General features: G+C 44.1%; 1 protein-coding gene across 4 annotated transcripts in view; it reads right to left on the minus strand.

The window, feature by feature from the left end:
• Positions 1–7065: 7065 nt before the first annotated feature.
• LOC133342293 (BTB/POZ domain-containing protein 3-like) overlaps positions 7066–23340 on the minus strand; it is a 43409-nt gene continuing 27134 nt past the window's right edge. For 2 of the 4 annotated variants that reach the window (XM_061551368.1, XM_061551366.1), the window contains exons 5-6: positions 22100–22316; positions 16669–19508 (exon numbers count right to left, since the gene is read on the minus strand). In XM_061551368.1, the coding sequence (XP_061407352.1) occupies positions 18693–19508; positions 22100–22316 (1033 nt within the window). In that variant the 3' untranslated portion in view covers positions 16669–18692. Of the gene's footprint in view, positions 7258–7988; positions 8413–8880; positions 8922–16668; positions 19509–22099; positions 22317–23340 lie in introns of those variants that run through there. The other 2 variants (XR_009755111.1, XM_061551367.1) reach the window with 2 other exon arrangements.

A 23340-nucleotide genomic window follows, 5' to 3' on the forward strand; every position in this document is an offset into this window, starting at 1 on the left:
GGCAAGATCGCTTATGAAACATGGGGGCCTTACCTGGTAAAAAAAAACTGTTTAGTTGATATTTTTGGTTCTTTCGGCAAAGTCACGTAGAAGGGAAACAATAACATCATAAAAATATAAAACAATTAATTTCACACGACGTTTCGATTGCAACACAAGCAATCATCATCAAGAAAAATGTATTGCTGTGGTTTTCAGTAGGTTAAACGTTGAGTTTTATAAGGGCACCACGGGGTTGCCAGCCCCTCCCCTCCCAGCCTCACCCCTCCCACCCCCCACCCAGCCCCTCCCCACCCAGCCCCTCCCCACCCTCCCCTCCCCACCCAGCCCCACCCTCCCCACCCAGCCCCTCCCCACCCAGCCCCTCCCCACCCAGCCCCTCAGTCCCCACCCAGCCCCTCCCTGCACGACGGACACAATAATCCCCTGTGGGCTGGTGTAACCAGGAGGTTCCTACCAGTATCAAAGTTTAGTTGATAGTTTAGTTCATGGCGATCAACTTTCTCACCAGGTGCTCTTGCTAACGGGGGATTATATATAGACGTTCCTGTCCCTCGCAACACAACCAGTTCTCGGCTCCTCGGTTCAAGGATTTCATCAAGCGTGCGCGGTTCAAAGCGGGATACGTCGATCGCAGGCCCGAGTCACGTCTCACACCAGTTCAATAATTGTTTCGAAATGAACATCTCGCTCAAATAAAACTGTCAGGAAGTTGTGTGTGATGAGGCCACATTCATCATCAGATGTGCTGCTGCTGCTGCAGAACCGTCGTGAGCTGCGTCTGCGTCTCTCTCACTTTTATTTACATTTCCACGATTGCACCCTGATGACTTTAGATTTTTTTTTATAATAGGCCCAATGTCATAAGGACACATGACATTTGATCAATCATATTCTATCACCGTGAACTCTAAATGTACACCATTGGTTGACATGGGAGCGGAAACACTCCGTGAATGTGCCTTGGCAGTAGTTTGATCTCTGAACCATTCAGTCACCCCTGTTACAAAGAATGTCATGGTGTGATTTTGAACGTATTAACAAACTATATTTACCGCGTTGGCCGGAGGTGCTCACCGATGGGACTTTTTCCAGATCTTTCCAGGATTTGTGAGCTCCTCACACAATCCAGCCTGGTTAAACCCAGGATTGATCGTAGGCAGGCCAGCCTAAATGTTTCTAACCGATGTTCCATTAGGGGGGTACCACGTTTCGTCCACACACACACACAGACACACAGACAAAAAAATACATTTATAGGTAAGAAGATGGCCGTGTCGGATGAAGGAGGGTGTATCACACACACTGGCATTGTCCTCCTGCACTGGTCAAATATCTATTCAGAACGCACTGTATATTCAACACAGTTGCTTGCTGCTTTTGTGCCAATGCTCTTGTGCCACAGACATTGCTGGTAAGGAGGCAATTCCAACAATCCTCATAATGTAATTACCCAGCAAAGGTTTACCGAATATCTCAACGACTAGCTATCAGCAAGATTTTGCTGCGGCTGTTTGGACCAATGCCAGCTTCTTAAAATCTACATGCAGAGAAAGTCAGCAACCTACATTCACAACGTGCCAGTGGGTGTCACACTGGGTGGATGTCAACACTTTTAAATAAGCATTCGCTTTTTCACGCCACCTCTCTGGCCTCTCTACACGCTGCGAAGAAGGGCCTTCACCCCGAAACACCACCGATGATATACCCGTTCTTTTTAAGGCGGTGTTTTATTGACGAATGTACCGATAATTTTTTGTTGCGCGAGCTTGTGCGTCACTGCCAACGAAGCAGTGTTTAAGTAAGTGGGCATGGACAATGCATTTCGCTCGAAGGCCATTGCTCTTCACTACATTTCAGACAGGGGCCACTTTCGCCGAAAAAGTCATCAGCGTGAGGGCCGCCACACATTTCAAACCATTGGGTTCGACAGCACGATGGAGGTGTTTTCACATTTGCGTATTGTCGGGGGCGGCACGTCAAGGGGCTGCACTAAAGGCCACCGGTTGCCCGTGGGCCTTGCAAAGAAGAACACTGTGCTACAAGGGATGACAGCGAATGGACGAGGCTGGTGACAAAAATAAATGCATTTAACTCCATCTGAAAGGTGGGGGGAAAAACACCTGGAAGATGGGCCTTACAACAGTTAAGCATTCCTTCGGCATTTTATCGGTTTGCGCATGTTTTTTTTCTATTCAAAGGGTTGTGTAATATTGAAAGCTATTCCTCTAAGGCATATACAAATTGCTCAACTGATAAGCCTCAACTCAAAAACTGCTCTACTGGGGAGTGGTAGAAAGTGGTTCACGCGCTGCGCGATGAACACGGGCGATCCGAGTTTGGCGTCCGGCGGTGAGTAACATCGGTGGCCACGTGATATCAATTTGGTGCTGCCCTGCCACTCCTTCACACTCTTACTGACCAGCGTGGTATGTATGGATGTTGAACTTCTTTTGCACCGTGCGAAGAAGTATGGTAAAAACAACAACCCTTGAACCGATGATGACTGGGGAGACCATCCATTACTGGATTGGGATTGGTTGGAATGTATTTTCTTTATATATTAACCATACCTACATCTCCTTTTGATCTCATTTTAAACATATAACTGCCATGAATGCCAACATATAAACATCTTATTCGCGCGAACAACCGATCCCACAATGTATTTTTTGCCAAATTTGATGCTGTGGGTCAGTGTTTAAATTAAGAGAAATGTGAGCCGACACATTGAGTGGCACACAACATTCAACTCTTGCGAAATATATCACAGGCTCATTAATAGCACTGTAACGATTGGTATGCCAATCGTTCCACGACCTCGTCTTTAACACACCCTCTACAACATGCCAGCGTGCTTTGGCAATGCCCCAGAAAATTAATGGATTGAGTCTGTGCTTAAATCGGTCAACCATTGCAATCAGCCTGTGGGAAAGTAATCTTGAGACTATTCAGCTGCCTAAATTGACCTGCACACATCATCATCATCATCAGCCATGATCTATCGACTGTTGCATGTGAGCCCCCACGTGTTGTCAGAACCCACTAATCTATAGAACTCATTCCCTCCAGGTGACACGTGCTTCTCAAGACCACTTCTTTTTTTAAGTCAGTACGACGCTGATAACTTTCATTTGTTCTCTGATCCACGTGCTCATGTGTTCCACCTCTCAGTATAATTCCAAGCAGGCATCTCACCGTGCTTATGTATGTTGCACTTCTTTCTCACCGTACGTAGATAATCGGAGGTGCGGGGTAGGACAGTTTTTCATCGTATTTTGGTTCATGACCATGGTTCATAACAGGTTGTAGCAGTGGCGGCTCCTGCAAAATCTCTCAGGGGGGGCAAATGTCTGGATGATTGATAAGGATAAGGTCCACCCATGCAATGGATAAATTAACAGCTTAAGCATGTAAAGGCAACTTCACTTCTTTAATATTAATGAAAAATAAAGTGACTCTTACAATACATCTTGCTTGTTTCTATACTCACTATTAAAACAAACCACTCAAGTTTCTTTTATTAAAGATTCCACTCGGTGGCAACAAATTATATTGTTGGATGAAACGTGCTTACGTATGATGACGTAAGCACGTATGATGACGTAAGCACGTTAGGGCGAGCCCTCCCGGAAGCCATAGAGAATGCATTGCAGCGCCCCCGTTCGAAAAAAAACATCTTTGAATGTAAGTCTATGGGGCCACTCGGGGCGATTCTCAGCCAGAGTGAAATCGCCCAATAAGAGGCGGTACTCCACAGAACGTGACATGACGCTGATTGGACTATATCCAGAGGCTGCAGTGACGGCGAGCGTGACTCTGTGGTTCAATGACATTGGTGGTGCGTCGCCCAATCGCCCTAATGAAGAAACCGCCCCTGGGTTGTAGTACACATTAATTTTAAAAAAAGTTTTAATCTTGGCGCAATGGCAATTTGATTTCCACGATCAAGCTTAGTTCTCTAAAATAATTCCAACCTCTCCTTTACCTCTTTATCATTTTGATTCTGATCCGCTATCGATAATTGACCGAGTTATACGTACGATCACGTGGTTTCCAATCGTGTACCTCTGTCGGGTATCTCAAATTGTTTAGTGAACTTGTTGTCCGTGGCTTTGGTTTGCTCATTTATCTTTGGTGCAACTTTGCAGCCTTCCTTGTTTAAGTTTTTCAATAATTTCCTGTGATTAAAATGCACTGTCCATGGATACCATTTTAAATGGACGAATTTCCAGACCAATCAACCACCATTGAGTAATCCTGATTTGGGAAAGACTTTTTTTCTACCGTCGACCACATAGTGCCATTAATCAGATTCGGCAAAAGGCATAATATAAAAAATCGTCGAGTCTAGCATTTGTAGAAATCGAAGAGGCATTTGATTTAGTAAAATAAAATGAAGTCTAAAATATGATAATTGTTTTTTTTACCCTTCTATCTGGCAACAAATCTGATAACTTTTTACAAGGACTCATGTTTGCATAGACCGCACTACCTGCAGTCATAATACAAACAAAAGACATAACTCTGATAATGTATGCACTGTCCTTGAAGTTGATTGGTCCACACCCGAGACAGCGCACGTGCGCCTTTTGGCGTCATCTGGTCCAACACCAGGGTGAGACTAGGCTCTAAGGAAAGCTGTCTCGGGTGTGGACCAATCAACTTCAAGGACAGTGCATACATTATCAGAGTTATGTCTTTTGTTTGTATTATGGCTGCAGGTATTGCGGTCTATGCAAACATGACTCATTGTAATAAGGTGTCAGTTTTGTTGCCAGATAGAAGGGTAAAAAAACAATTATCATATTTTTACTGGCAAATGAGGTTCCTAAAGTCTAAAATAATTTACAAGAATAAAACAGCTATACTGAGATGTAATAAATAAGGCAAGGACTATAAACATGTGTCAGAAGGGAAGTGAGGAAAGGTGACACGCTTTCACAAAGATTATACACCGTGACGTTCGATGATGTTTTCCAAATTGTGTATTGGAGCAAAAACCACGAACATGAATACGGGAAACTATTAAGCTAAACAAACCGCACAGAACGAAGATGGGAATGCAATAATATAAAAAGGGGGAGAGAGGGGGGGGGGTATTCGTGTTTACAGGTACAGTGCAATTTGACCCACAAACAACAAAAACCGCATTTAATCCTAACATCTGGCAGTGTGGCGCTCGACACAATGAAGGGCATTATCGGGCTACACGTGGCAAAGTGGAATCTCGCCAGAGATGTCCCGGGAGGGTTTAACGTATTAGGATGTCACCGACCTTGACGGGCAGAGGCTCCTGCATCGCTCTCTGTTTTTTAATCTCGGTGCAAATTTCCCAGGGATGTTCCTCCAACCTCTGACGGTGCTTATCACTGGGCCTGGTCTTGCTCATATCATGGGGGTGGTGGGTGTGAGGTGGGAGGGAGATGCAAAAAAAAAGATACGTGCTTGTAATACCAGTCCATTAAGTGATTCTCTGTAGCCGATTGCACAAGGGGGCCAGGTGTACACCGTTGGCATCGCCTTGGCAAGTCGTTCAGGCCCGCGTGAGTGATGATGTCGCGTCTAGACACGGCGAACGAGCCACACACGAAGGCGTGCCGACTTTAATGACATTGAGATGTCCGCGGCTCGCTCAGTAACGGGAGATGGATAATGTCCATTGCGTGGCTTTGTGAAACACGCACGGCTTGTTTTTTTGGTCTTAATGAAAATTATGCATGGAGCTAATAGTGCGTTGTTTACTTGGTTGTGGATTTACATTTTTGTGCCGCAAACGGTCAACACGCTCACTTGTGATTGCAGAATTCTGCATTTATCTAAGTGCTTGAGTTAATTCCGTTCTGTTCTTGTGTGTGTGATCCCAATATGTCCAGCAGCTAAATGGAAACGTCGAGGTCCGTCCGCCACGAGAGGCCTTCGGGAGAGAGTTCGCGTCGTTTTGCTATTCCCTCCGCTTTTTCTGGAAGACTTTGTTGTTTTTTCCTGGATTTTTTTTCTGTTGCGCGTAGTCACTTTAATATGTTTCTTGTTCATGTTTTTGTTTGTTGCGGTTGCACCCGATTCAAGAGCCGCATGGCTCGCAGGGCTATAGCTAATAAATTAAACTGAAACCGAAGAACAAGACTGCGGTGGTTCACTACGTGGTCCACAGTTTGGGTTGCATGGCCACACTAGTGTGGATCGTGTCTTTAAAGTGCCATTAATGAAGGTGGTGTGCGCATTCGCCTCTTGATGGTGCCGATGCGTATTCTTAGGTTTTTTCGGTAAAGTCACGTAGTAAAACATTAAAATTAATAAAAGTAAAATAAAATAAAAATCACGACGTTTCGGAGGCAACACAAGCTTCCGTCTTCAGGTGGAACCGTCACAGCAACGACAGCTGTAAATGAGAGATTACAAGCGCTACCACTCCGTTGAAAGCGGTGGGTATTACCTTGTTATCTCGGCATCTCTTGAGGAAGGCCAGCGTCTCGAGAAGCTGTGACTTCTTGTCTCGTTGTCTGTTAAAAACTCTAACAGATATGTGGAATTCCTCCCCGTAGAGGGCATTAATTCTATATTTGAAGCTTTCGTGACTGCAAGGATTCATATTCTTAGGTTTTTTCGGTAAAGTCACGTAGGTAAAACATTAAAATTAATAAAAGTAAAATAAAATAGAAATCACGACGTTTCGGAGGCAACACAAGCTTCCGTCTTCAAGTGGAATCGTCACAGCCATGACAGCTGTATCAAGTAAATGAGAAATTGTCTAGAATTGGTTCCTATGCGGTTCATGGTCACGCCATCGTCAGTACCGGATTATCCGAGTAGCAAAAGTAGCTACATATGTAGTAGCTACTACCGGCCCCGCACTTTCAGCTATCAATTCCGGTTCAGCGATTCTGCACTTGCTCTATTACTATAGTACTATACCGCCTTCAACTTTTACGAACGACTGGGTGTTTCAGGTTAGCGATTTGTCGTATTATCTGGCAGTATAGCAAAATACAATTACTTTACTATGCAAGTAAAAAATGTGTGTTTTAATAATTGCGTGGTTTTTTTTTCTTCATGTACGGCCCCATTATAACATATGCAAGAGGCGCCGCACTAACTTAGTGCGACACTGGGCAACGTGGTGTCTTCAAGCAGGAACATCAAAGTCAAGAGGCGTGCGATGTTTGGAACTCGCACGAGGCGGGGTTTTATTCTGGACGTTCGCGTTGTGTCCGCCAGGGTTAATCTCTCGCGCCAAGAGCTTCAAGACAACAAACACTACACCAGTGAGAGAGAGAGAAAAAAAATCAGTTCAAAGAAGATGCAGCCAAAACAAATAACTCGTACCTTGTAAACTTGTAATACGTGTCCCTAGGCTGGCTGTCGCAAGTTTGAATTTCAGTTTGTGTGAAAAAAAAACCCATGTATTCACGGTCAAAGAGCTTTTTAAAAACGTCAACTAGTGTATTATTAAGTATCGGAGTGATGCTAGTGACAAAATTGGACTGCTGTTGACTCTGAATGTCAGTGTTTTGCACCCTCAATTAATCGTCTTTTTTGTGTGTGGCACTGCGTTGGCAGTGTTACGCGAGCGCACAGAAGATTAAACGCATTCATCAACGATGTCAGAGCGGTATCGCAGATGTTGCAGAACTAGATTTGAAGCTTTCGTGACTGCAAGGATTCACACTCTTAGGTTTTTCGGTAAAGTCACGTAGGTAAAAATAAATAATAAAAATATATAATAAAATAATTGAAATAAAATAATAAATCACGACGTTTCGGAGGCAACACAAGTCTCCGTCATCAGGTGGGACCGTCACATCAAAAAATTACTCACTTTATACAGTAAATTTTAGCTGTGACGGTTCCACCTGATGACGGAGACTTGTGTTGCCTCCGAAACGTCGTGATTTATTATTTTATTTCTATGATTATTTCTATATTTTATTATTATTTATTTTTACCTTCGTGACTTTACCGAAAAAAACCTAAGAGTATGTTGCAGAACTACTTCTGAGGTCACCTCAATTGGCCTCTTATACAACACGAGTGTTGCGCCTTTGAAATTCCCTGCAGTGTTGATTGCATGTCAATCAAGCCGACGTGTTTAAGTCTTAGAGCTGCAATTTTAGCCGAATTTAAAACAAATGTTATTGTTTTACGTGCAGTAATTGGTGAGCGAGCCTATCGACCGTCCCCGCTGCATTTGAGAAGCCGGTTGTAATGTTCTTGTTACCGTGTCCGTCCAAATTCGAACCCAGGACTTCAGCAGCGGCCACCGAGTGCCCTGACTCCCAAACCACCAGGACACACTGCCTTGGTGTTGTGTCTTGAATCTCACGAGGTGTGATGGGGTGTGTTAGACCAACAAGTCTTTTGGAATTGGTGATTCACGCAGAGATGGATCCATCGAGCGTGCACGGCACCAACCTGTAGGGAAGCGAGGTGACCGCCGGAGTTAGTGTTGGAACCCAAGTAACGATATTGCAATACTACTAAGTACGAATGCATCTCATGATGCTGCACAAAACCAGTGTGATGAATGCATTTTGTATTACCGATGATAATATATAATATACTTTAGAGAAAACGGATAGCCATAGGCCAGCCGTGGTCAACTGGCGTCTCCCGAACCCCGTGCGGTCCTTTAATCCACCACATGCCACTCTATCACAATAGCAAATAATGATAAATTAAAGTTGTATATTTTGATTTAAAGCTTTCGTGACTGCAGTGATTCATATTCTTGGTTCTTTCAGTAAAGTCACGTAGAAGGGAAATAATAAAAATAATAATTAAACACATCTTTTTTTTATTATTTCCCTTCTACGTGACCAATAATATAAAGTTGTATATGTTGTATGATATATTATAAACTTGGCTATTTGCAGAACTCACGGGTACGTTGTGGCTCTTGGTCTGTCACAGGTTGGCCACCCCTGCCAAAGGCAAAAGAGAAGAGGACGCCGGACTTGAGCAGGGGCTGGGGGTCAAGAGCACGGATAACTGGGAGTAGGTTCCATATTGTGGAGTCGGTAGAGAATGAGCGTCCTCCCATCGAGCCGAGGCCGAGTGAGAGATTTCGACTGGGTGGCCTTGACTGCTGGATCGGAGAGATGAAAGGAAGTACGTATGTTGAACTTCTTTTGCACCGTACGCAGCCAACCGTGCTAATCGGAGGTGTAGGGGATTGACAACAAGCTAAACACAAAAAGCGATTCTAAAGAAATTGTTTTCTTCAGGCTAGCGATTCGCTTTCCTTTTCTGTACTTTGCATTCCTATCGTGTTTTATTTTTGTTGTAATTTTCTGACTCGCCCCCACTGGAGATCTGTGAAAAAGAGCTTTTTCGCTCATCGGATTTCTCCAGGATAAAAAAAACCCATCTGATTGCGTGATGTGGCAGGGGTAGGCGAGTGAATGGACGGTAGTAGTGAGAGGAGAGGAGATTAATAGGTGAGTTCGTCGAGGGGAGTAGGGCGAAATGAAAGGGGAGAGGTGGGAGATGAGACGGGAGGGGCCATGGGGGGAGGAGGGTAGTCCATGGAGAATCTTTAAAACAGGTGAGGGCAATCTTCAATATGAAGCATGAAAGATTATAAAATTTCTCCAAGGAACTCTGATCACCTCCTAAACACATTCACCAAAAATCGATTTGACCAACCACTCCGAAGTAAAATACTCCTCAAAAAGAAATCAATTCTCAGTGATATCCATATATATAGTTTTAAGATTACGCACGCAAAAAAAAGCCAGACTGCGCCATAGTAGCACACGGTTGTGACCACGAGCATCCAATGCCGCTCAACAATGAACACGTGGCTTTCTATTGCCCTTCATCCATCCCGACAGTGACCAGGTCCAAAACCTGCTTAGCTTCTTAAGTCTGATGCGATCAGGCTGGTGATAGGCTGCCAACTCCTCTTCTTTCGGGGGTACGTGTCTGAAGGACGTTCACACAGTAAAACAGTGAATTGCACAGCTTAATAGAAATACCCTTGACTGGCGAAATGAAGATGTAATTATATGATGGATGGCACCAAGTGATGCATTGGTGCAAGGCAAAGACTACGCTGCCTGAAATGACCAAAGCAATATACGTTCCAAGTGGTGACTGCCGTTTCAAAATTGACCTTTACATTTCCCTGACCATGCACGGATGATGCAACTAAAATGGGTGTTATTTTAGGAATATTACCTTATTCGTTGCATGTAGGACGAGGGAGCAGGTGGTGCAGTGGTTGGTGCACTGCACTGTGAATTCGTGGACTCCTGAGTTTGATCCTCGGCCACGACTTAACGAGGCTCGGTGATATCTGAACCGGTCCTCGTGACAACCCATGCTGACCAGCATGGTGAGGTATGGTCAACGCGCCCCCCCCCCCCCCCCCCCACGACAGACATGGTGTGAGAAGCCCTTCTTCCAGCAATAGATTAACATAGGGCTGGTTAGTATTACCTTATAATTCTATCATATAATAGATTGAAATCTAATTTCTTCCCCCCGCACCTCTGAATAGCATGGTTGGCTACGTATGGTGCAAAAGAAGTTCAACATACACACAAAGATAATGCTAATAAAGACTAATGTATGAGCAGTATATTGAACGTGTCGGCTTTCGCCACCAACGTTGTGAGTCGTCATCGACTTTTGGGCCAGATCGCACGAGTAAAATCCAAATGTGTGTTGTACACCCTCCTGCCACCCAACACAGCCAATAACATTGTCACGTGAAAAGGTGCCGATGTTTTGTTTTACTGCTTCAGCACAACGGTGTTGGAGAGCGATCCGGACACATTGAACAATTGCATATTTCTCTGGCAACACACCCGATGTGCCTAAGCAATCGTAAATTGGTACAGTATACAGATAATTATTAACTTGACTTACATATACTGAGGGTATGTCCAAAGTAATGTGGTTTATCATTAAAGCGAAACTTAAATAAAATACTAAACTTTCAAGTGCACATATTGCATGTAAATGTGAACACACGGATTGATTACATTAAACACACCCTGCGAACATCACAACCACCGACATACGGATGCATCATCCAGCCCTGGGCAAATTATCACGGTTCTGAATTCCGGGGATTTGTGGGATTATAGCCATTTGATAACAATAAGTACAGGTAATCACTAAAACTCCAGGGTCCAGTAATTGGAAATGCAATTATCACAATTACCATGAATGTGAATATAGTATGTCGGCAAAAATGGGAATGAATTTAGAATGTCATTAATCATGACAATGCAATTGTAACCGCATTTATATGGAATTGAATTCAAGAACATAACCCATTATATATAGTATTGCTATCTAATTGAATGTATAATGGGATAATGAATGGAACACATCTGAGATGATGTCCATCATGGAGAGATGGAGCGATGAAATCGGCTCGTGTGGAGGTGCTTGGGGGGGGGATTGCTATTTTTGCAAGATGGCGAGGGATAGTGATGGTTTGGGGAGGCCTTTGTCCAGCAGTGGATTGACCACGACGACGACATGATAAAGAAGCATTTGAAAAGTGATAAACCTGTGGCAAGGAATCATTAACATTAGCACTTTATTGCACTGACAGCCACGAACGTCCATTAAAACAAATAAGACGTGTTTCCTCAGCTGCTACATCCCAACAATCCCCACCAAAATGAACACCAAAGAACACTTGGTGAAATTATGAAGGCAGTCCATTGTTACCGCATTGAAATCGAGCAAATTAATGGTATGAAGGTTCATTAGCAGATTACATCGCTTCAGAAGGTGACAAAACAATTACAGTACTGTTATGCTTTTCAACAAATGGTGATTTTAAGGTTTAATATATCACCTGTAACGATTTTAAAGCACAACAGTTTACAATTTTTCAATTGTAAATATTTAGCCCTTTGCTAATCCACTGCTGGATGAGGGCCTCCCCCCGCCACACAGGTGGCAAGGGGGGTTATTTAGATTATACACTGGTCAACACATTTTTTCTGGCATAAGGTATTCCAACAGTTGTAAGGTAATTTTGGGGTGCTGATTCCAAATCTGGCATCAGTTTTTGTCTATCACTTCAGGTTTTTGAGATATCAAATATTGCATTTTCAATAAAAACTGCAGAAGAAATATATTAAATAAATGTGGATACTGTATCTACATAAAATGATATTATAAACACACTATCCTAAAAATACAGCACCATATTTTAACACTAAAGCAGTCACTGACTCCCAATCATAAGTGACAGAGTTAATTTCGGGTAAAATCAATGAAAATGGGGTATGCCGATAGCATAAAAATGATGTGATAGAGCAAATCTGAGATCAGATTTGGAATCAGCATCCTGAAATTAGTCTAAAACAGCTGCAACAGTCCAGGGCACGCTGGTCAGAGTGGGTTGATGAGGCTTGGTGAAGGCAGGGAGCATACACATTGGAGCAGAGTACTGCACAACACTGCATGTTGCTGCACTCCCCTCCACTGAGTAACAGTTGCCCCGCAGTAGGCCTACAACACCTGTTTAATGCGTGGTGGTCGCCCATCCAAGCACTCTCCAGACTCAAACCTGCTTAGCTTTCGACATCAGGAGTGTTCCAGACGTTTCGGTCGTTCGTCGGGCGTTTGTATACAGTATTACAGATTCAGATGTAAATACCGAAAAACACGACGATACGCACTCAGTGCATGTATTGACCTATTGAAACAACCGCGAACGAGCATCTGTGTTAATGCGATAGCCCACTTGCCTGTACAGAATGATTCAGATACAAAAAGTAGTTCCAAGCGAACGGCTTATGAGGTACATAACGGACACCACGGAACGAGCGTTAGCCAGCCAAAGGACGAACAACACTTTGAAAGTCGGGTGCCTCCGAGAACTTGCGACTGCGAAAAATGAGACTTGTCAAGATTACGCGAGAGGCTCACTGCAACTCCTTTGATGTGCATTAATGAGAACGGAAGCTTCGGCGGGCTACGCCACTGATGTAGAGAGGCAGAATGCGACAAATCCTGATTTTTTTTGTGAGATACAAAAATTGTAGGGGCGTGCAAGTGGAAGAAGACGTAAATACGTTTCACATCCAGGTCGGAATAGCAGTAATGCCTCTGCATGAGACACAAGCCACTTAAGTAATTAAACCAGACCATTTGTTATGTTACTACAGGCAGCTTTTGTTCATTAATATACACACCTCTTTTTACAGACGTGTGCAGCACCGACAACGCTATTGTTAAATTTCGATTTAAAGCTTTCGTGACTGCAGGGATTCATCTTCTTGGTTTTTTCGGTAAAGTCACGTAGAAGGAAAATTATAAAATAATAAAAATAAAACCTAATAAAATAATTCTCACGACGTTTCGGCCACAATGCAAGCAGCCGTCTTCAGGTGGAGAACAGGTCAGACTCTGCCTTCTCGACAGACCTGTTCTCCACCTGAAGACGGCTGCTTGCGTTGTGGCCGAAACGTCGTGAGAATAATTTTATCTTTTATTTTTATTATTCTATTATTTTCCTTCTACGTGACTTTACCGAAAGAACCAAGAAAACGCTATTGTTGTAAACTGGCCAGGTAATCAAGAATTTAGTCGCGCCAGAGATGTAATTAACATATCGGGGCTTTTGTACAGGGCGACATTGGCATTGGCTCTATATTTGAGAGTGTCATGGAGAGCTTTGACATTTACTGTAAACAAGTTATCAATTGCAAGGACTCATCTCATCATGACAGAGTGGCAGTTGTTGAGAGCACATGGCGATACAAAGGACATTCAGTTATCTAAGGAAGTGAACGTCACTGCATGTTAGGTGGCATCACATCCTGCACAAATGTGACGTTTAATTTGGGGGGTTCTCTTCCGTCAACAAAATACTGCCCATGTCCAGCAGAGCATTATTTGTTTTACACTACAATGAAATCTTGATTCGATGTGCCAGTGGATGAGGGCATGTGTGGACTTCTGCTGGCCTTGAAGTCCCTCCTGCATGGGAGGCGGCACGGTGTAAATAATAAATGGCGATTTTAATTATGGACCGAGGTGTGTTCCACTTCACAGGGAAAACAAGAATTCCGGCCACATTTCATTATGGTCTTACACGGGCATCGAAGGGAACTTTGACGGCCCTTCAAAATGAATGTCCATGAAAAAATAAATCGTGCAGGTATGAACAGCATAACAATGAATAAATGTGCTGTTAAATGATCAAATAATGGTGCACACATCTAAATGTGAAACATCTTATGGTTGAGTGCCTTAAAACCTTGTGAACGTTACACGTTTTATGGCTCTTTCTCCAACTGCGTTTGACCTCACGGTGTAAAGTTATGTTTTGCAAATAGCCATCTAACATCGATGCGAGCGTTACCTTTGTAAGTAGCGGTAACTAAATTCTGTAACTGAATTCAGGCAATGAGTCTCAAACAAAATTGAGCTTACAAAACAAAATAATACGGATATGCAATCTGACATATGTTTTAGGACTTTTCACAGAGGTACTCATAACCAAAACAAGATTTAAAGTAGCACTTGGCTATTGTGTAAAGCGTGTAATGATAAGTTAGCATCCACGCGGACTTGACTGCACATCTGGCGCTCTCATTCACTCCTGTGCAAAACTCTGTCACATATATTCTTTGTGAACTTTTATACATTAAGCTCTACGATTTATGTCAACAGATAACCTCCATATTTCATTTAAGTGCTAACATGCAGTAATTTGCTTTTGTTGTTCGACGTCGTTGTTTTTTCATCAACGATTAAACAATGCTACATTACCAATGAAAAAAGACCACCGATCAAAACTTTACGTTGTCAACACAAACTACAATTAAACCAGTTCAGGTGTCAGTGCTATATGGTAAATACCCTTGCCACAATTAAGTGCCAAATTGTGTAGCGGTGCATACACACGGTACACACTTTTCCCTATGAAAGTCACAACAATCACCAACAAGCTCCCCCTGTGTGTTTTCGGGTTATACCACGCTGCATGTTGTTGCGACGTTCTTACCTGCCCCTATTGGACATCTGTGAAAAAGAGCTTTATAGCTCATAAGATTCCTCCAGTATAAATAAATATTCTGATTCTGTATTGTCCAACACAACGTCCGGACGTTTGCTCCACGCTGTTAGGGGAGCTACACCAGGTTCCAAATTCAGAAGTTAAACATTGCATTCAGTTCCTGAACAATTCACTTGCTGAGGTTTTAGAACTGAATATTCGGAACAGTTTCTGAAGAAAGATTTCAGCGCGTGGAGCGAAACACAACGGGACATATGGCAACGACCTCCACAGTAGAATAACCACATACGTCTGTCTGGCCACAAATCAACGGTCTAAACACACTTGAGCTACATTCCACAATTTGCGTATACAAAACATATATAAAAAATAATTATTTAAATATTGACTGATCGTGTGTTTGCGATAAACTACAGCGTCTGAAATGTCAACTGGAGGTTGATTTTAAATCCCAGCAGGTAGCGACCGCTATCCCACCACGATAATAATTATCGGCTGTGCAATAAACGGCCTCGACTTATGAAGATGTGGCATATGACTAACTGTTGTTCAACAACTCCTGCGTCAAATTTAATTGGCCCTTACAAATTTAAGATGCTTCGATACTTGTTGAACGTGTGTTTAAAGGCGAGAGAATGCACTCCGCAGATTAATGAACAGCAGCCGGTCTTAGAATTGGCACAAAGTTGAATGTCGAACAGTGTGTTCGAAAGCTTAAAAGGATACCCCAGTGTCTTGTTTACAGAGCCGTGTTAAAATCTTCGTGACCTTTATAAAAGTGATCCACTCCATAACCTACATTTTTAGAAGTTGTAAGCCGTGCTTTACAGAGCCTTTAAAATAATAGTGCATTACTAACTTGAAAGTATTTGTAGAATGTGAGATACATTTTTTTGAGTGAACTGCATTTTAAAGTGAACATTTTCAAAACCTTAAAATAAATATTAACAAAGTTGTTATACATTTAATATAATCTAAGACTGGATAAAAAAGCTACAGAAATCCTTACAAATTTATCCCGAAATCTTTTTTACGTTGGGAAATGCTGGATGAAATAAAAAAAAATGTATTACATAACAGCTGCCATTTTTCTAAATGATAATCTGTTTCTGATAGCACTAAATATACACTTGAACCTCATGGCGGTATCCCAGGGTACCATAGTACCCTGGCTCTCGCATAATGTCCGTGATGCAGTCACGTTTAGTCTGTTGATGGTCAGCGATGCGGCAATCGACTCATCTCGACGAGCTGGACACGATGCACTACTACGGTGCGTATGAGCGGTCAGGGTTTCAATTCAATTGTCCTCGCTGCGTTTCGAGATCGCCGAGTAGCACCGATTTCGGATTGATTGGTACCCCAGTCGCGGAGTTGAGTAACACCCATGCTCTTAGGTTTTTTCGGTAAAGTCACGTAGGTAAAAAAAAAATAATAATAAATAATAATAAATGAAAATAACTAAATTAAATCACGACGTTTCTGAGGCAACACAAGTCTCCGTCTTCAGGTGGGACCGTCACAGCCAAATTTACTGTATCAAGTGAGAATTGTTAGCTGTGACGGTCCCACCTGAAGATAGAGACTTGTGTTGCCTCTGAAACATCGTGATTTAATTGACTTATTTTCATTTATTATTATTACATTTTATTGTAATTTTTTACCTACGTGACTTTACCGAAAAAACCTAAGAGTATGGATCCTTGCAGTCACGAAAGCTTCAAATCTAGAATTAAGTAACATCCCTGGAAAAGTGTACCAGAAATAAAATGTTTAATTGCCTCGGAACATTTTGTATTATTTGGTACCCAGGGGTACCGCCATAAGGATCACGTGTTCCCTCACCACAGCAATGTGCAACTTACAAATCAGGAACACAATTTACCACAAGTTATTAGCAACTGCCTTTCCAAAATATCACACTACGCGTTTTTTCTCGGCCATATATGATGTTAGTTTTCTCTAAAATATATACACGTGACTGATGTATTGTATGTAGCAGGTAAGTTAGACGCGAGTTATTTCAGTGTAAACTTTCATCCTAATAGGCTACTCGTTAGATTAAAAGCACTAAATAACGTAGTTATTACGGTGTAAATTCACCCTGCTGTAGATGATTTATATGATTTTTCTTTACAGGCAGTGTTATTAGATTTTTGCACTCTCGTGGCCATTTTTTTCAATTTCAAACCTCTCAGCGTTTTATCAGAGTGCTTCACTGTGCCTCTCCAAGACGACAGGAAAATAATACGCGTGGCTTGAATTGGGATACGTTTAGTAAAAGTAGGTCGCAACTATTCTGTTATTTTGTGACATTTACAACTGAATTACTGTGCATTATTGATGGCATTTGAGACTGCACACATTGGATTCATAATTGAGTGTTCATTTCCTCGTCAATAACGTTTGAAGCTGGAGGAAATTATTAAAGATAACACTCATCTCCCACGCATATGTCAATCCACTGCTGGATGAGGGCCTCCCGACACCACGTGGGTATTGACCACACTGCACAATTTGGGTCAGTGTGGTTTAGATCTGGGAGCATAGAAACACTGTACAAAAGTGGCTTTTGCTACACTGTCCTTTGCTGACCACCAAGGGGCGCCACGGTGGCGAGATGTTATCTCCCTCGCCTGGCATGCAGGAGGTTCGTGGGATCGATCCCGACCCGGACGCATGTATATTTGGAGTTTGCATGTTCTTCCTGTGGCCGTGTGGATTTTTCTCCGGGTCCTCCGGTTTTTCCCTCCACATGTAGAAACATGTGTTTAGAGTATTTGGCTGCTATACTTCTGAAAAATATCTATACAGCTCAGTGGGCCGTACCTGATCAAATAAAAATAGTTTAGTTATAGTTTAAGTAGCCCCACATCCACCTGGGACAACCTGGCATGCATGGTGGTCACCCACCCAATAATTTACCAGGCCCCAAAATCCTGATGAGCTTCCGAGATATGACGAGATCGGGCACAGTCCTGCTGATGTGGTCAAGGGTGTCTCCATGCACCCAGTGATAAAATAACCATTTCACTACAGTGAGCCCATGCCTGTTGCTAAGGGTGAACTGTGGGTAGCTCACCCTCTTACCATCCATCAGACTGAAGTGAATGAGTCGCTAAATGACCCTCGAAAGATGAAGACGTTCCCCCCCTGCAGCAGGAGTAAGCACTGTCTCTAAGATGACCTTCACACACCCATGGCCCTATATTAATTCGCGCACATCATACTCTTGCCGAAACACTTTAACCCTTGCTCCTTTTGTCAGCGTGTAATTTTTTCAGTTGGAGCAAATGTATTGCATAACCAGGTATTAACAGCTTTCAGTGAAACACTCCTACTCTGCACCACTGTACTTACCTGCTCAACAAGCTTATCAGCCAACATGTCTTGGCATTTGTTATAGAAAGTGCTCAATAGTGTGCTGGTCCTCTTATCGTTCCAATTTCCATCATCACAAGGTAATTGGAAAGCTAATTCTTTTTCGTGACCCATGCACCCAATACAGTTTCAGCTTCATCACCGTCACCACTACACGCTGAGAACAGCAGTAGCATCCCCAGAAGTAGGCGGTAGCTACTTCCATTTCACTGTTACATCAAGGCCTCCCCTAAAGCAGCAGCAGCAGCAGCTTTAATGTCCAAAAATAAATAAGACAAATAAAACCTATGTACGTGCTGGCGTGCCCGTAGTCTCATCAGCTGTAGAAAATTAGCTCAGGGATCTGTCCCCCCTGCACGCCCGTCCCATTGGTGCTGTCGGAGGAGCACTGAAACTGAAAGGCGATGCCCTCGCACTGCACCTCGGTCAGGCCATCCTGCCCGAAGTAGCTGAGGCTTGGTCCGTCGAGCACCACGCTGGCCGTGTAGAACGCGTCCGGCTCCACCTGCACGGGGTGCTCGAAGTACACGGGGAACGTGGCTGGCGTGCCGTCCGCCGTGAAGCGGCTCGCTCTGTGCGCCACCACGGTGCCGCCGCGCTTCAGCTCCACGCGCGCCGCGTACTCGGTGCGCGCGCCGCTCGAGCCGAAGAGGCCGAAGCCGCCCAGGAAGATGCGGCGGTCCACCGAGAACTGCACGGCGTCGCAGCGGCCGTGGTAGCGCCACTGGTTGCTGCGGAACGTGCAGCTCTGGAAACGGCAGCAGCGACGCGGCTGCAGCCCCCGCCTGGGTGCCGTCGGGAAGGGCAGCTCGGGCTTGCCGCGCGCCGTGTGCCACAGGAACACGTCGAGAGTCTCGCGGGCGTCCAGCACGCCCGACTGCGCGGGCCCGTCGGCGAAGTCGCTCAGGGGCATAGCGGGCAGGCGCAGCAGGTGCAGCGCCTTGCCGAGCGCCGAGCGCATGTTCCCGGGCGTCGGCGTCGCCACCGATCGCCGGCACTCTGCTGCGGCCCAGCCGAGAGCCGCCTCGAAGACGACCGTCTCGGCCGCGTTGAGCGTCTCGCGCGACAGGATCGCCGCCAGCGTTTCCAGGTCCACATCGCAGAAGCTGTCCGAGCGCAGCGCCAGCTCGGCCTGCCGCAGAGCGGGTTCGCTCGTCAACCAGCGCACAAGCATTGCCGATGTGTGTACATACGTATGTGCGTACGTATGTTGAACTTCTTTTGCACTGTACGTAGCCAACTGTGCTGTTCGGAGGTGTGGGGGAAAGATGTCGATCGACGCTTCCTTCGCGTTCCGTAAAAACGTATTACGAGCTGTTGTGGTGCATTCTGGGTAAAAGCATATAGAAGTTAAAGTATATTTCAGTCCATTGCCCTATTGGCTTTCCAGACCAATATTATCCAGCTGCATTTCTTTAAGCACGATAACTCATCACTCTTTGTCCTCGATGGGTTACTGGATTCGTCTGAGAATTCAAAAAGAGAGGAGAAATGGGGTTTAGTGTAATTATTTGTACTGCCAAAAGGTTCAATACGGCTTCAGGATAATTCTTATACTCAATGGTACTATTAAATTAGTAAGTGCAAAGTGGTCGAAAAATCGGTGTCATATGCACTTTTAAACGTTTGATGATGGCCTTCTGTAAACGTGCAATTAAAAAGACTGTGGGCTGCAATGACAACATTTTAACTTGAGTATGAGTGCACATGGCAAACTATGTGACGCTATAACAATTATAACCCACTTGGTTCATCTAAAGAAAAAGCATACGATGATTACCAATCACGTGTTTATACGAATCGCCGTGTGATGGTGTTTTCTCGATTACATGCTTGCCTTTGTAACAAGAAGCCGGCAATGTTCGTTTTCAGATTCCCATTACACGAACTTACATGAGAAAACGATTGCCACGGCACAACAAATGACGAATACACCAGAATAGCAAATGTTTGTTTGCATTTTAACGCATATTTGCTTGTTTAACAAAAAAAACACTGCAAATCGCAGTACACACATGTCAAACAACTCCAAATCAGTGATCTCTTTCTTCACCCTGTGTGTACAATTCAGATCAACGGTGTTCGTAATAAACCACACAAATAACATGAGGTCAACGAGAAAAATGATTTTTTTTTTATCAGGCAACATATAAATAAACACGCGCAAAAAAACTCGAACTTCTGAAAGCATGTGCCCTTTTAAGTGTCAGTCTTTGTTAGCGGGAAACACAAGAAAAACTGCATCCGATTCTCAAGCAGAAAGGCTGCACAGCACGAAACAGACAGCAGCATCTGACCCGGACTAATGCGAGCCACGGGGGATGAACATGCACACACAGGCTTGTCTGCTGGTTGCCGCTACCCAGCGGAGTCCGCTATAATTTTCCAAAACACTTGAGAATTAACGAAAAAAGAATCCTCCACCACAAACGCAATCCACATGTTGTTCTTCAGCGTTATCGTTGCTTCATTAAGAGGCACTATTGTTGATGACCAATTTAGTTTACATGCGCGTACCATGTTTTTTTTTCATTGTGCACACAAAATGGGATATTAAATATAAGCACTGAACAATGACACAATGACTTTGAAGGATTAATTGCGACCGATGTGTTAGGCATAACTTCGTTTTGTGCGATTAAATAGTTAACCGGCGACACAGATTTTGCATGTGAACATTATACACGTACGATACTTTGAAAAGGTTTTAAGAACATTATCACCCCTGGAGGTTTTTATTTTTATTAAAAAAAACTCCACGCAGTGAGCGCATAGAAAATAAATGATGTCCCACTGCCAGTATCAGCCATGGATGGCCGAATGCTTTCCAACGATCTTCGAGAAATATTTTAATTTGGCAGCCAAAAAGAGTTCTCAACTCGGGGCTGATGTGAATAGAGCAGGCATGCATCATTAACGACGATGGTTACTTTTCCCGATGCAACAACAAATCAATGAAAAGCCTTTCAGTTCTCAGCCGTGCCTTGTTGGGAGGTTTGTTCACTTGAATCCCTCACAAATCTAAATCACCTGTTCAAAATGACGGCAGGCAATGATGATCTCACATTGGATTTTCTCCTTACGGTATATCCTGTTGCATCTATTGCTAGTCATAGAGACTTTAAGTCTGACATTGAAGAGTAACACGTTATTTGGTCACCCTGGAAAATCTATCCAGGTGTCAAAACTCAATATTCGATCATGATCTCACTCAGGATGTGTGATCAGTTCTTTTTCATGTCTGTGTGCATGTGGATGGAAACCAGAGTGCCTGCATGAGACCCATACACATAGTCAAATAACATCCATCATTGCCACCGGTCCTGAATTCCCAGGATATCCTATTTTTGACAGAGCTTTCACGTTTTTGTCAGAACAGTGCATGTATATGAGGTTCTCTCCTCCTCCGCTATTGTGATACATCGTTCTTCCCATGTGTTCACAGGTTTGCACCTTAGGTGGCAACCATATATAACACTCCAACTCCACATATAAAAGTCCACAACCTACTTTCTGTGACTCCCATCCTTCAGGCCCTCTCAGGAAACCCCGTCTGCGCAAGTCATCCAACCCGAAGATCCACGGTATCCGGATCAGAGAGAGAGAGCGAGTGAAGGAGAGAGCTAGTGAGCGAGCGCGTGCCACACTGCGCGCCGGCCAGTGCAACAGTTCCTGCACTATTCCCTCACGCCATCGAGAAACGAACTTCTCCAGGGCCCTCACCTGTGCGTCGATCACCTCCCAGCAGCGGTCCGCGAGCTCGGGCTCCTCGAAGAGGCGGCTCTGGGCCAGCAGCACGCAGGCGTTGCGCGCCGTCAAGCTCGTCTTGAGGAAGGACACGCAAGCGCGCGCCAGGTGCAGCACCATGTACTTCTTGGCGACGTACAGCGTGGCCAGCACCGAGTCGGCGTCCAGATCCATCTCGTCGCAATAGATGTACCTGCCAGTGCAAGTGCTCATATGTCAAAAGCGCCACGGTGGACGAGATGTTAAGTACCTTACCTAGTATACAGGAGGTTTCGTGGGTTCGATCCCGACCCTGACACCTATATATATTTGGAGTTTGCATGTTCTCGCCGTGGTTATGGGGATATTTCTCGGGGTCCTCTGGTTTTTCCTACCGCATTTAGAAACATGCGTTGAGACTATTTGGCTGTGATAAAATTGCACGTGATAAGCCACTTCGTTGAACTATCATTTGTGGCCAGGCTCGCTTCTGAAAAAGAGCTGTATATCTCAGTGGGCCTTACCTGATAAAATAGAAAGTTTAGTTTTTAGTTTTAGATAGCTGCATTATCCTGGGACACTGCTATGATGCAATTGTGAGCGCACCGGACTTGTTAATTTTAGAGGTCGTCAGTTCAATTCGATATCCCAGCGCGGCAGTTGAAACAATGGGGCAGGTTTATTTTATATCCCTGCCACCGTCTCTGTCCACCCAGCAGTACAAATGGGTTCACTGCAATTAGTCTATCAGCCAATTACATTTGGTGGGGTATAGTGTGGGTACTTCCATCTCTTCCAAGACGTATGGCTAACATGGAAGAGTAGGCCAAGAGCCCTCTAGAAGCCCTTCTGCCAGCAGTGGCGTATGCAGGGAATTGCAGAGCTGCACCTTTAATGCATTTATTCTATTCCAGGGGTGGGGGGACATAATGTCTGTGAGCGAGATGCGGTCTGTGGGCTTGATGCGGTCTGTGAGCTTGATGCAGTCAATACAAATTAAATTTTAATACGGCCCATGACCACATGGGGCCCGCCCCCCCACTGGGAAACGGCCTGCAATATCTTGGCTGTACGAATTAGGGAACATTATAGGGAAATACTTTTAACCTGATAAAACTGTGTTTGTGATTTTAGCACACTCGGTCACCTGTTGTCTTTTAAGGTAGTTTTGAACACAGTCAATTAGCACGGTTGCGTGTGTACGGTGCAAAGAAGTTCAACATACGTACGTACACAGT

This window comes from Lethenteron reissneri, chromosome 14, assembly GCF_015708825.2.
Source record: "Lethenteron reissneri isolate LAM-NWPU_2019-01 chromosome 14, ASM1570882v1, whole genome shotgun sequence".
Lineage (NCBI taxonomy): Eukaryota > Metazoa > Chordata > Hyperoartia > Petromyzontiformes > Petromyzontidae > Lethenteron > Lethenteron reissneri.